We start from the raw sequence: 14,702 nt of genomic DNA, 5'->3' as shown, positions 1-14,702 counted from the left end.
AGATGCTCACACCTACACAAGAGGTGTGTAGCAGAACACTTCATTTACAAATAAGATGATAACAATTCAGAACAATAAAACTTCATAAAAAGGAACTTTAAAAAAATAATAAAGAATACTTTTAAAAACAAATGGAACAAGACTGAACATAGGGAAAAGTAGTTTCATTGTCTCACCAACAATATTGGGTACAAAGACCGGGATGGGTATCTATTTCAGTAATGTTCCTAGTGGTTCTTTGAGGGAGATGTTTAATAGATCCACTGATTTAATGGAAATGCCTCAGCACATTGTATGTTACCTGCTTTGTCTATCCAGGCACGATAGCCATTTAACTCCCGCTCAATCTGCTGCTGTCTCCTCAGTTTCATGAAAGCCCGGCGATTTTCCACTCGTTCTCTCTCTTTTGCAAATTCTCTGTAAAAAAAGAAAGGCCAAGAACTGATCAGTTTGGACTGTATTCTGACATAGTCAGATCAGGAAAGAAAAGGGCTGTTTTAAGTGCCTAACAGAATGGAAGATTTTCACTAGCTAATTTTGTCATCTCTTTAAAATAAGTTTGATTTGAGCTGCACTAGAAATTTGCAGAGCTACTCAGAAACCAGATTAGAACTTTGTCTATATGTTTCACATTTCACAAAGAATTAGCAGATAATCCATGTCAATCCTTCCAGCTAATATGGAGAGAAAAATGGCAGACAATCAGCGCTTTCTTGCTACCATTTCAAGCTGGCCAATAATTGGATGTCTTTTCTTTCCCTTCTCTGATTCCACTGTGTGTTTGCAAAAAATGATAGATCATAGATAGAAAGAAAGAAAGAAAGAAAGAAAGATAGATAGATAGATAGATAGATAGATAGATAGATAGATAGATAGATAGATATAGACAGGTAGTATACATAATATTCTATGCTCTATATATTTATTTATTTGCATGGATCTGTGCAAATTTGTCTATTTTTCTAAATCCTAAAGGTAACAGCAAATGGTTGTCAGTTGTTTAAAAATATCAGACATGTATGTTGAAAACTCTCAAAGTCTTCTTGAGACACCAAATCTAGATCAAGTAATCCTGGAAAGGTAAGAATTCTCTCCAATGAGAGGATAGACTATTCCTGAGTACAAGCCATTTTATACCTCATTAAAGCAGTATTTGCTCTACAACAGCATTTCCTTGTTCACAGTTACCCATTAAGCATCACAGCTAAAAAGAGATATCCCTGATCCATTGATCCAATAATTACAAATTAATGTATCAAGTTCAAAGGGAGAAAGTACCTATTCTTTCTTCTCTAAGCAATTGTGAGCAAACATTTAAGTAAACTAGATCCAGGAGAATGGTCAGCAGACTATTGGTTTTCTCTATGAACTAATCCATTTGCCATGCCAATATTATTTGTGGTAAATAAAATCATGAGCTGCTCCGAGTCCTCGAAGATGGGCGGCATACAAATCTAATTAATAATAATAATAATAATAATAATAATAATAATAATAATAGTTGTTGTTGTTATTATTATTATTATTATTATTATTATTATTATTATTATTATTTACCACAATTTTCTACCTGTCAATGATCTCTTCAGCTTCAACTGGAACAATACACAAGCACACAATCGATTCAAACCTTATGTAAACCACTCCAAATTCGACAGCGGAAAATACAACTTCGGCAACAGAGTGATCAATGCCTGGAATGCACTACATGACTCTGTGGATTTTTCCCCAAACCCTCAAAACTTTAACCTTAGACTGTCTATAGACAACCTCTCCCCATTCCTAAGAGGTCTGTAAGGGGTATGCATAAGCGCATCATTGTGCCTATGTCCCTGTCCTATTGTCTAATTTACCTGTATCCACTTTGCTAATGTTTATGTTTATACCAATATCTACTACCTTGTACATGCTTGACAAATAAACAAACAAACAATCAAACAAATGAACAAATAAATAAATAAATATTGTTTGCTGTATAAACTACTTCTCACTCTCAAGGTAATAAACAATGAACAATGTAATAAATATATATTACAAAATGAATTACAAAAGTAGAGGAAGTGGTTGGGGACAGATCATTCCATAAAAACCTGTCTACATGGTCACTAAAAATCAATATTAACTTGATAGTCCATAACCATACATTTTGGAATACAGTGGTACCTCGAGATACAAGTTTAATTCGTTCCGGACCTGGGCTCTTAAGTCGAGCAGCTCTTATCTCGAACGACTTTTCCCCATAGGAATTAATGTAAATAATTTTAATTGGTTCCAGCCCTCAAAAAACTCACAAAGTTAGTCTAAATTATGCAGAAAGACATGTTTTTAATGAAGAAATGTACATGTACATATAAATGAATAATGAAGTTTCTTTCACTTAACTTGTAAACTTTCTTAAACTTTTAAATTTACATATGTTCAACTTCTCTGCCACCCAATCCTGTAGGACAGAGGTCCCCAACCCTTTTTGCACCAGGGACCGGCTTTAAGCGATCAAGAGAGGAATGGGTGAATGAATGGACGGAGGGTGGGAAGGAAGGAAGGAAAGAGGGAAGGGACAGGAACAGAGGAAGGAAGCAAGGAAACTTATGAAAGGGGAGAGTAAGAGAGGAATGAGTGAAGGGAGGGAGGGAGGGAAGAAGGTGGGAAGGAGAAAGAAAAGAAGAAATAGAGGAAGGGAAGGTAAAAGAGAGAAAGAAAAAGAGCAAGAAAGAAAGCAAGAAAGAAAGAAAGAAAGGGGGAAGGGACAGGAACAGAGGAAGGAAGCAAGGAAACTTATGAAAGGGGAGAGTAAGAGAGGAATGAGTGAAGGGAGGGAGGGAGGGAAGAAGGTGGGAAGGAGAAAGAAAAGAAGAAATAGAGGAAGGGAAGGTAAAAGAGAGAAAGAAAAAGAGCAAGAAAGAAAGCTGCAAGCACCCCCCCGAGCCCCCCAGGCCGGCTGCAACCTTTTAAAACACGCGCCCGCTTCGCAGCTGTCTCCTGAAGCCGAACACGGAAGTTAGCGTTTGGCTTCAGGAGACAGCTCCTTGGCGCTTGTATCTCGAATTTGGGCTTGTAAGTAGAACAAAAATATCTCTCCCCTCCCAGCTCTTATCTCGAGTTGCTCTTAAGTAGAGCAGCTCTTATGTCGGGGTTCCACTGATTGCTGGTGAACTTACTTCATACCCTGCAACCTCTTCCTGGTATAGCTTGAGCTATCTACAGGCTGAACTTATGGTAGTTTCTAAAACTGCTCCTTGTTGATGTTATTAAATGTTTTTAATATCCTTTTAAATAGAAACATAGAAGACTGATGGCAGAAAAAGACCTCATGATCCATCTAGTCTGCCCTTATACTATTTTTTGTATTTTATCTTAGGATGGATATATGCTTATATGTTTATAAATCATCTCCAGTCTTTGTTAATTGTAGTGCTCCTAATATAACTTTATGGATTACGCAATTAGGAGACTGGTAGCTTTCTTTCATCTTGCCTTTGTAAGAGAAAAGTAGACAATATTGTATGGCATGCTTGAAAACAGAAAATCATGGTTTATGATCCAGAGGGTTTAGCAGACCCTGTACATAATTCAGAAAATAAGGCTATTGCTATTACCCACTGTTCAAGACAGGGTCTCTCCAAAAGGCATTTATGATTCTACACGTTCCTTATGCATTAGCTTTCATAAGCAAATTATTTTGTGTTTCTCCTACAACTGAAGTGTTGTTGATAGGCTGGGGGCGTGGATGCATAATTCAGAAAGAAATATACAACTTTGCTACATAGTCTCAGGATCTGCTGAAGGTGTGAAATGGTAGGGTGAAGAAAAGATTGAAGAAAATGCAGGAGCACTAGCAAGGTCCCTCTAGTAATACTCTAATCTCCTGGGTAAACACAATCCTTGCATGAATTAAGCTCTATGGAGTCCACTCAGTGCTGTGGAATTTTTCCTCATTACATCTCCTAAAGCTAACATTCCAACATAGAAACAATCAGAAGCATGAAATAAAATACTGTTGACCCAAATACAATTAGAATATTGTGGGTTATAATTACTTGTTGTACAGCTCTAGTATCACTCAGATAGGTTTCAATAAAAGTAAGCATTTGTATAGTTCCACCTCTGCAGGATAGTATTGCCAATGCCCACCGCCATTGTTTCAGTTTAAAGGTATATCAACTAGCCAAGGATAGTCAATTAGCAAGGTGTGAATTTGATCAGATTATTGGATAATAGCCCTATTACAAACCTAATAAAGGTAGTCTTTGACCATTTGTTTATTAATGGTTTGAAGTTACCATAGTTCTGAAAAAAAAATGATTTATGATCACTTACAACTGTTGCAGCATCTCTGCTGTCATGTGACTATGATTTGGGTACTTTGTAACTGTCATGCATTTTTGACAATTGCAGTGTCCTACAGTCATGTAATCACCATTTGTGATCTTCCTAGCCATTTCCCACAACCAAAATTGGAAACTGATAGGAAAGATCATAAGTGGCAGCCCTATGATGTCTTGCTTAACAATCATGGTGATTTTTCTTAATGACTATGGGAAAAGTTCGGAGAACTGGCAAATAATATCTCTGGTTGGCCCCAGAGTGGGATGGGAACTGAGATTTTGCAATATCTTCCCCCTGCCACACCCACCAAGCCACACCCACAGAGCTGACAGTAAAACTAAATAGCAGATAGGAACAAGTCAGTTCTCCTGTTTTAGGAGACTTCCTGTATGCATTTAAAATTTAAAATATGTCAACCAAATCTACCATAATAGTTTTTTTCTTGATGTAAAATTGGCTAATATGTCAAAAATGAAGCTGTCTAATATAAGAAAGTGTTACTTTCATACTATGTTTTCAGGTTTTATCTTATTTGGTAAACAATCCATTTAGATGTCAGCTTTCTAAATGTGTCTTCTGCATTGAAGACAAATACAAAGAACAGAAACAGGAGATGATGCCAGGATCACACTGATTTGACAAGAGATAAGAAAGCAGATTGACTTCATGTTTATGAAACGGTGTTACAAATGCAGCTTCATGGTAAAGCATCACACAAATTAATCCATGTTCACACAGATAGCATTTTGCTTAACCCACCCACTTTTTTATGGGGAGGCATATTTTCCTATCAGAAACAGAAAAAGTATATACCCTATCTCAGGAACAATATGCTGGGAACTTGTCAAGTGGCAATAGTAGACATCTGTTTGAGTCAAGGTCAATGCCTTCATATTTTCCCAATGAAAAGTAAAAAGAAATGTAAAAGAAAACCAAGAGATGTATAATCAACATGTGTAATGGGAAGAACATTCAACTTACAGGCATGCTTAAAAATAAAAGTGGTTATGAAAGATGGTGCTTTCTTTGCAATAGCCCAACTTTTGATCTTTAAAATAAAGAGTGGAAGAAGCACCCAGTGAAATATCCATGATCACATTAAGATCCATAGATATCATGTTGGAAATAACAGATATTACAGTGGATGAAGTCATATAAATCACAAGTAGTGTTTAATCACCTGTCCCTCTTCCTACTTCAAAGGGGCCCACATATGTGGCGAAAGGCTCCAACTTCTCAGTATTTATGACTGTTCTTTTCTGCATCTGTTCTGCATTATTCTTATGTGTGTATTCACTGAGCTATTCACATTAATATTTTCTTTAAAAATAAATAGAACTTTCAAATTAGAATTCTTGAGAACTCTCCAGTGAATTCCTACAGGGCTGAGTGACTTGTTAATTTGCAGTTTGCCATGTAGCTCTTAAACACCAACCTTTAGCCACCTCAACAGAGCTGCTTTGCTGTGCTCTACTCTTACTGCAAAGCCATCAAGAAATATTTGCCACTTGCCCAATTGTACACTTACCATTTACCTAAAATGGGCCCATGCAGTTAAATACCTAATATTCTAAATTGGTGGTTCTCGACTGAAATTCTAGCCCTTCCCAATATTACCCAACAATGAAAACTCCCTTCAGTTGGCAGGCACTATGTATGTATGTATACATACACTTCGGCTATGTTTTTGTTTGTTTTATCTTCCCAGGACCATCCTATGAGAACCCAGATTATTGGGGGCAATATGCTTACTCTATAAACCACTTAAAAAGCTATTGCTATCCACACAAATTAGGTGCTTTTCCAGGTTCTGGGAGCTTGTAAGTTTGACAGGCTTCAGCTCAACCTGGGCAATGTTGTAGATGGTTATGAATTTTAGGGCTAATGATTTTGCATTATTCTGGATGAGGTGACTCCCTTGGGGAAAGTTGCACCACAGTCTGGAGCTTTTCTGGAACTGATGGTTCCTGCTCAAGGAAGATGTGATAGCTATAGCCAAGAAGCCCTACCACAAGTACTCATTGTATAGCAATTGCACACACATTTTTGGATTGGGAGGTATGAGTCATTCATGTCTTAGTCACCTCTAATAAATGTACTCCACAAGCTGCTACCCTTGAAGATATATTCTTCAAGGGTATGTGGAATTCAATTACAGTCTTGTCTATCTTGCCTTCAAAATCCATGGGACCCATTCCTCTGCAATGTATCTAGGCATTTCAGATTCTACATGCACCGTACAATCTGTGTTGACTTCCACACATTTTAATGGTTTAACTATCACAACATTCAATGCCTAGTTTTGTATTTGTTTTGTCAGATAAACCTATGCCCATCACATATAGTTACAATACAGATAAATAAATAGGAAAAAAGGTCATCCCATCTCGGGAGAGATATGTGCACAAATGCACACATACACATACACACACACGCACATACACACACACATATATATTTCTGCCTGAGTTGCCATGACAACAGTAAGAGAACTTGAATCTGTAAACAAAGCTTTATGTGAATCAAAACAGAGAAACCTACTGAATGGGCAGACTAATTTTGATTGCCTTGAGTATTTTGTTCCTCCTCAAGAAAGCTCAGGTGATTATTATTTTTTTAGGTAAATGTATTAATTTATTATAGAGTGAGCACATTGATATGAATGTCAAATTGGCCATCTAACCAATGCAATTGTAGGTGGCAAGCAAAAAATTAAAATATAATACACAATTGATATCAATTTTAAACAATCCCGGTAAAAACATTTCCTTACCAACATTACACACAATGCCTGGATGAAAAACTAGTTGTGTTATATACGCGTACCATGGTGCACCCAATGTGCTGCAGACTAAACCAGCTGAAGCTTCAACATGCTCCTATTTATTTATTAGCATTATATATATGACAGGCATACACCTATCTGACAAAACAAATACAAATCTAGGCACTGGTTTTTGTCATAGTTATAAACCATTAAAATATGTGGAAACCAAAAGAGATTATGCCATGCAAGCAGGATCTAAGATGCCTGGATAGATTGCAGAGGAAAGAGTGCCATAATTTTTAAAATATTGTTTATTATTTTATGATAAAAATAAAATACAAAACAGTCAAACCATCCAACAAAATGAAGCATAACAAAAGCATACATTCAACCCTAACAACAACAACAAAGAAAAAAAACTGCAAAAAAGAGAGGAAAAAGTGATCAATTAAATTTAACATTTAACATGTGAGATGCATCCTGACTAGGTGCCGAAGCAGTATATTCTCTTCCTCTTTTACAAATATCCTGTCTATAACTCTAAAAAGGAATATATATATTCCAAAAACAAGCCTGGAGTCTGTTGTTTTGGCTGTATGACGATGGGTTTCCTGCTCTACTAAAGCAAATACCAGCTGGCCTACAGCCTCAAAAGTATTTCCTACTATCATTTGAAATGCTATTCAGTTAAAAAGTTAAAAGCAGGAGGCTACAACCCATACTTCTTCTAATTTGAATGTCAGTTCAATATTTGCCATCAAACTGCAATTTTATTACAGAAGGGGAACGTTATTAAACACATGATATTAATAATTTCACCTGTACTTAATTTTAATTAAATGAAATCTATTTTATTTCCTGCTCCCTGTACCTGACTTGTCTTATTAGCCCATAACTATATTTGGATTATGACATTTCAAGACCAGGACTGGCCCAGAAAAATTGTGCGTAGCTTGAGCTACCAGACCTGGACTACAAAATTATACAAGACCAGGTGACAAGCTAGAGATGTTTACTGCTGTCTAATGACCATACATATTTTTGCAGTGTGTATCTGACAGCTCTATGCATTCCTAATTGGAAGTCTATCTAGCCTGCATCTGATTTCAAGATAAAAAATAAATAAGAATAAATACCATAGACATCTTTAAATCGCCCATAAACCTCTACAGTTTGGTAAGCAGATTAGGCACACTGATTATCTAGCACATTATTTTCTACAACAATAGCAATAGCATTTAGACTTATATACTGCTTCATAGTGCTCTTACAGCCCTCTCTAAGCAGCTTACAGAATGAGCATATTGCCCTCAACAATCTGGGTCCCCATGTTACCCACCTCAGAAGGATGGAAGGCTGAGTCAACCTCGAGCCAGTGGTGATCAGTCAAATAAAATTTCTATATAATTTACAATAAAAGCTTTGCAAATAGGCAAAACAGTTAATATTTTCCTAGTTTGTCCAATGTTTTGTCCTCTTTTGTACTATTATTTGGTAATAGATCACAGAACATACTGAAAAATGCTGAGGGCTAAGAACCTCTTTATGAACTCAATAGCCTATAGACCAGGGTTGTCAAACTCAATGCCTGGCAGCTGGATCTGGCCTGTGGGATGCTTACACCGTGGAAATAATAAAGGAACAGCCTGTGGTGCCTCTGTGAGTAAAAACAGCTCTTAAAAGGGCTGTGTATGGCCCTCTTGAGCTCTGTTTTCGCTGGCAGAGGGTTGCAGGAGGCCATCACAGCTGAAAATGAAGCTTGCGAGGGTTGCAAGCAACTCTCCCAAGCTCTGTTTTTGCTGGCAGAGGTTTATAGCAGCGTTGCAGCCAAAAACGGAGCTAGGGAGCCCATTTTCACTGGCAGAGCGCTTGGGCCACCACAGATGCCCCTGACACAAGTGACGTCGAGCTGATCACCCCCCCGCAAGGTCAAACATAACCCTGATGCGGCCCTCAATGAAATCGAGTTTGACACCCCTGAAATAGACAATCCTTTTTTCTGCCATTTTGCCTAATGGTATACTGAAAAGTATTGAGCTCCAACACATGAAGGCATTACAAAGTTGCCAGCTGAAAATTGTATCTATCAGTTCTGCTATGTTAACTAAAATCAGTTCTGCAGTTGCCAAGAAACCATGTGTCCTGAATGCATCATTAAAAAATGTCATTCAACAGAAACTAGCATTCTTAAGAGAAAGATTAGGCAATGCAGATCTGTTTAGAAAGAAGGAATGGAAAAACTAGAGTAGAAGGAGGTTGGCGTTTGAAAACATCCACCTGAATAGCACTAGCATTTAGACTTATATACCGCTTCACATTGCTTTTACAGACCTCTCTAAGCAGTTTACAGAATCAGCATATTGTCCCCAACAATCGGGGTCCTCATTTTGAAAGGTTGGAAGACTGAGATTTGAATTGCCAAATTGCAGGAAGCCAGTGTCAGCAGAATTAGCCTGCAGTACTGCATTCTAACCACTGCGCCACCGCAGCTCTAGGACAGTGATGGCAAACCTATGGCAGGGGTGCCACAGGTGACACATGGAGCCATATTTTCTGGCACATGAGCTGTTGCTGTAGCTAAGCTCCAACGTGCATGTGTGTGCCGCCAGCTGATTTTTGATTCGCACAGAAGCTGTTAGAGGGTGTTTTCTGCTTCCAAAGAGCCTACAGGAGGATGAGGGAGGGAATTTATTGCCTCCCCCATCTCCAGGGAAGCCTTTGTAGCCTGGGGAGGGTGAAACATCAGCCTATTGGGCCCACCAGAAGTTGGGAAACAGGCTGTTTTCAGCCTCCAGAGAATCTCTGTGGGGTGGGGGAAGCTGTTTTTGCCCTCCCCAGGCATTGAATTATGGGCGTGGACACTCGTGCCGGCACGATAGCATGTGTACACACTCTTTTGACACTGAAGGGAAAAAAAAGGTTTGCCATCACTGCTCTGGGATATCCTAGAAAAAGAAGACGCAGAGGACCAGGGAGGTAACAGTAGGAAGATTTAAAGAAGGGCCCCTCATGGCAAAAAGACTTTAAAAGGAAGTCAATGAATGATATGGCTTAGGGATCAAGAAGGCAAAATTAACCATATCAAATTAAGTTAGTACTCATTGTACCACCTAATTTCATTTCAAGACAAATCCAGAAACCTCCAACTTTTTTCTATGATGTATTGGCTATCTGAATATTTCCAGCCAAGATAAGGTAACTTGAGTAAAAACAAGCCAAGATGTGGTAATATGAGTAGACCGTACCATACCATAGTCTTCTGTTGTGTACAAAATATAAAGACTTTTGGATGGCTTCTGCAGGAAAAAGGAGATCAAACAGCTGTTTTAAGAGTCACATTAAGGATCCTATTTAAGCAGCAGAACACTGAAAGAAGACTTGAGAATGCTTTATTGAAAAACAGAAGGCTGTTGAGCTGAGAGTCCCATGAGATCTGTCAAATTTCCCCAGATTATTTTTGAAGTATGCACGATCTAATTTGTATCTTTGGTTGAATACATCTTTTTGAAAAATATTTATCAGGAAAATTGTAACTGGTTCAATACATAATAACATTTTTGTTGGATACATTTCCATGTATATGTCCACCATTTGATTGACATGTCACTCAAGTGTATAAAGCAGCAGTGAAATCTACTTACATTTCCTACCAGTTTGGAAATGCATGCTTCAGGTATGTGTGCTTGCTTAGTTTGTGAAAGCTTGTTTTGCCCCTGTGTGGCTCACACACATGCTTTTTCACCGTCTGTGCATGCGCAGAATGCTTTGTGCATGCACAAAGGGTTGAAAAAAGAAAATGGCGGTGTCCTGGAGTCTTGTGCTGCCGCTGCTATCAGTTTTTTGAGCCAACGGCAGCCGCTGCTACGGGTACCTGTCCAAATTGATAGCTTTTCATCCCTGATATAAAGATATGTCAAGTCTTCCCACAGTTGAGAGACATGCTTCCCCATATATAACTGATACAAAGCACCGGAGTCTCCAGATTATTTTTCAGGGAATCAAGGAATTAAACCCTTTTCTAATTCATTTCATTTTTTAAAAATAAAAAAAATATTGAATTATTTAACACACATATACACAGGAGTAGGCTACTGCCCGGATTTGGGGGGGGAATGCAGTGGGGCAGCAAAAATGGAGCTCCACCCCAGGGCACCCAATTTGCACTGAAAGATGTTGAAAGAAAATGCAGGGCGTCCTGCATAAACCACGGGCACAGTGTGGTAGTAAAAATTTTGGTAGCCCTTCACTGCATATAATAATATAATAATCATAATACGAAAGTGATTTAAAAAAGAGCCAAGGACAAAAACATAGGGGGAAAAAACCCCAAAACCCCCAAGAACAAAAAAAAAGAATGAAACAAAAAACAAAAAAACAAAAAATCATGAGATTTGGGTTTGGTTAAAAACCAGAGAAACAATTTGTTTCTCTCCAAACTTCCAAATCATCAACAGAAATTCTTGATAATCTTATGCAGTTTTATGTATAGTTATTTAATCTATTCTTGTACATGTCTTATTGCTTTGTCTACCCTGAAAATCGCCGGTCAAATTTAGCATGTTAATACTTATGATATTAATCACATTAAGATTTAATTCACACTTATCTCTACTCTGTTGTACAGTTCTAAGAATTCACATTTATATCACCTCTATACTACTCATTATGTTTTATTTTCCTTATTCAACCATGCATACCATTTGTCCCAAATTATGTAAAAGTCTGTTTCATCTTTTTCTCTTAGTCGCAGTGTTAACCTATTCATTTTCGCCACTTCCATTATTTTATCCTTAACTATTAGGTCAGTAGGAACCGTATCCTTCTTCCATAATTGCACGTAAGAAAGCCACTGTCAGTATATGTATTATGACATACTGATTGTTTTTATCTATACTTTGATCCATTACACTAAGTAAAAACATGTCTGGTTTTAACTCCATTTTAATCACTGTGATTTCTGTTAACCATCCTTGTATTCTTTTCCAGTAACTCTTTGCTTGTGGACAGGTCCACCACATATGGTAATAGGTGCCAAGTTCTGTTTTGCACTTCCAACGTTTTGGGAGATAAATTAGGTGAACTTTTTGCTAGCCTTGTCAAGGACAGATGTCAACGGTAAAACATTTATATATATTTTCTTTATATGCAGTGGATAGTGTTAATTTGATATTCTACTTCCAAACTCTCTCCCAGTCATCAATATTGATTGTGTGGCCTATATTCTGAGCCCATGTTAGCCGAATTGAGCCAAATCAAATTAATATTTATTTTGTATCTGGAAATATGGCAACCAGTCAATGATTATACCAGTTGAACTCAGATTTTCTCTTTTTTTAAAATTAGTTTGGTCATCGAGCAATTGCTTGTATGTAACTTTCTTATGTAGGTTTAACACACTAGGGTAGATTCTGGCCTCCATAGTTGATAACCATTTAGGAATTTGGGTATAAAATTTCTTCCTTATGTCCATCCAGTCAGCTATCAGGGTTCCTCTTATGTGAGGTTTTTTAAAGTAATTATGAATTTTATTTTCTTCATTCCAAAGATATTTATACCACACAAATTGTAGATCATACCCTTCAATGTTTAATATTCTTTTGTTTGTTAATATTACCCAATCTTTAATCCATGATATTGTTACATTTCTTTTATTTATTTATTTATTATTTATTACTTAGATTTGTATGCCGCCCCTCTCCGAAGACTCGGGGTGGCTCACAATATGTAAAAACAAATCATAAGCAATCAGACAAATTTAAAATATTTAAATATTTAAAAAAACCCATATGCTAACAGTCACACACACAGACATACCATGCATAAATTAAACGTGCCCAGGGGGAGATGTTTCAGTTCCCCCATGCCTGACGGCAAAGGTGGGTTTTAAGGAGTTTACGGAAGGCAGGAAGAGTAGGGGCAGTTCTAATCTCTGGGGGGAGTTGGTTCCAGAGGGCCGGGGCCGCCACAGAGAAGGCTCTTCCCCTGGGGCCCGCCAACCGACATTGTTTAGTTGACAGGACCCGGAGAAGGCCCACTCTGTGGGACCTAATCGGTCGCTGGGATTCGTGCGGCAGGAGGCGGTCTCGGAGATATTCTGGTCCGATGCCATGAAGGGCTTTAAAGGTCATAACCAACACTTTGAATTGTGACCAGAAATTGATCGGCAACCAATGCAGACTGCGGAGTGATGGTGAAACATGGGCATACCTAGGTAGGCCCATGACTGCTCTCGCAGCTGCATTTTGCACGATCTGAAGTTTCCGAACACTTTTCAAAGGTAGCCCCATGTAGAGAGCATTACAGTAGTCGAACCTCGAGGTGATGAGGGCATGAGTGACTGTGAGCAATGAGTCCCGGTCCAGATAGGGCCGCAACTGGTGCACCAGGCGAACCTGGGCAAACGCCCCCCTCGCCACAGCTGAAAGATGTTGTTCTAATGTGAGCTGTGGATCGAGGAGGACGCCCAAGTTGCGGACCCTCTCTGAGGGGGTCAATAATTCCCCCCCCAGGGTAATGGACGGACAGATGGGATTGTCCTTGGGAGGCAGAACCCACAGCCACTCCGTCTTATCCGGGTTGAGCTTGAGTCTGTTGACACCCATCCAGGCCCCAACAGCCTCCAGGCACCGGCACATCACTTCCACCGCTTCGTTGACTGGGCATGGGGTGGAGATGTAAAGCTGGGTATCATCCGCATATTGATGATACCTCACCCCATGTCCTTGGATGATCTCGCCCAGCGGTTTCATGTAGATGTTGAATAGCAGGGGGGAGAGGACCGACCCCTGAGGCACCCCACAAGGGAGAAACCTAGGAGTCGACCTCTGGCCCCCCACTAACACCGACTGCGACCGGCCAGAGAGGTAGGAGGAGAACCACTGAAGGACAGTGCCTCCCACTCCCAACCCCTCCAGCCGGTGCAGAAGGATACCATGGTCGATGGTATCGAAAGCCGCTGAGAGGTCAAGGAGCACCAGGACAGAGGATAAACCCCTGTCCCGGGCCCGCCAGAGATCATCCATCAACGCGACCAAAGCGGTTTCCGTGCTGTAGCCGGCCCTGAAACCCGACTGCTGGGGACCTAGATAATCGGCTTCTTCCAAGGACCGCTGGAGCTGGAGTGCCACCACCTTCTCGACAACCTTCCCCATAAAGGGAAGGTTGGAGACTGGACGATAGTTGTTAAGTACGGCTGGGTCCAGGGAGGGCTTCTTGAGGAGGGGGCGCACAAGCGCTTCTTTATAGAGTGATGGAAAAACTCCCCTCCCCAAGGAAGCGTTGGTAATCTCCTGGGCCCAGCTCCGTGTCACCTCCCTGCTGGCCGAAACCAACCAGGAGGGACACGGATCCAGTTAACAGGTGGCGGAACTCACAGCTCCGATGGCCTTGTCCACTTCATCATTTTAACTCTGACAAATAATCTTTTGGCAGAGCCCAGAAATTTTTTTTTCTGATAAGAGGTGATGTGGGGGAGGGGGCTTCCTATAATACTATATCTGCACACCTTATTTTGCCTTATTACTGATATGACATCTGCATTTCAATTATATTATCCTTCTTTAGTGATACAATCTTTCTCTTATTTCTAGATTTGATTCCTCATGAGAGC

At 39.4% G+C, this 14,702-nt stretch overlaps 1 protein-coding gene across 1 annotated transcript in view; it reads right to left on the bottom strand.

Moving 5' to 3' along the window:
• Positions 1 to 14,702, bottom strand: part of CACNA1E (calcium voltage-gated channel subunit alpha1 E) — a 377,710-nt gene that overhangs the window by 148,799 nt on the left and 214,209 nt on the right. The window contains exon 8 of the mRNA XM_070746282.1: positions 302 to 417. Coding sequence (XP_070602383.1) covers positions 302 to 417 — 116 coding nt within the window. The remainder of the gene's footprint in view (positions 1 to 301; positions 418 to 14,702) is intronic.

The sequence above is a fragment of the Erythrolamprus reginae genome, chromosome 3 (assembly GCF_031021105.1).
Source record: "Erythrolamprus reginae isolate rEryReg1 chromosome 3, rEryReg1.hap1, whole genome shotgun sequence".
Lineage (NCBI taxonomy): Eukaryota > Metazoa > Chordata > Lepidosauria > Squamata > Dipsadidae > Erythrolamprus > Erythrolamprus reginae.
This window is presented reverse-complemented; position numbering and strand designations above follow the sequence as displayed.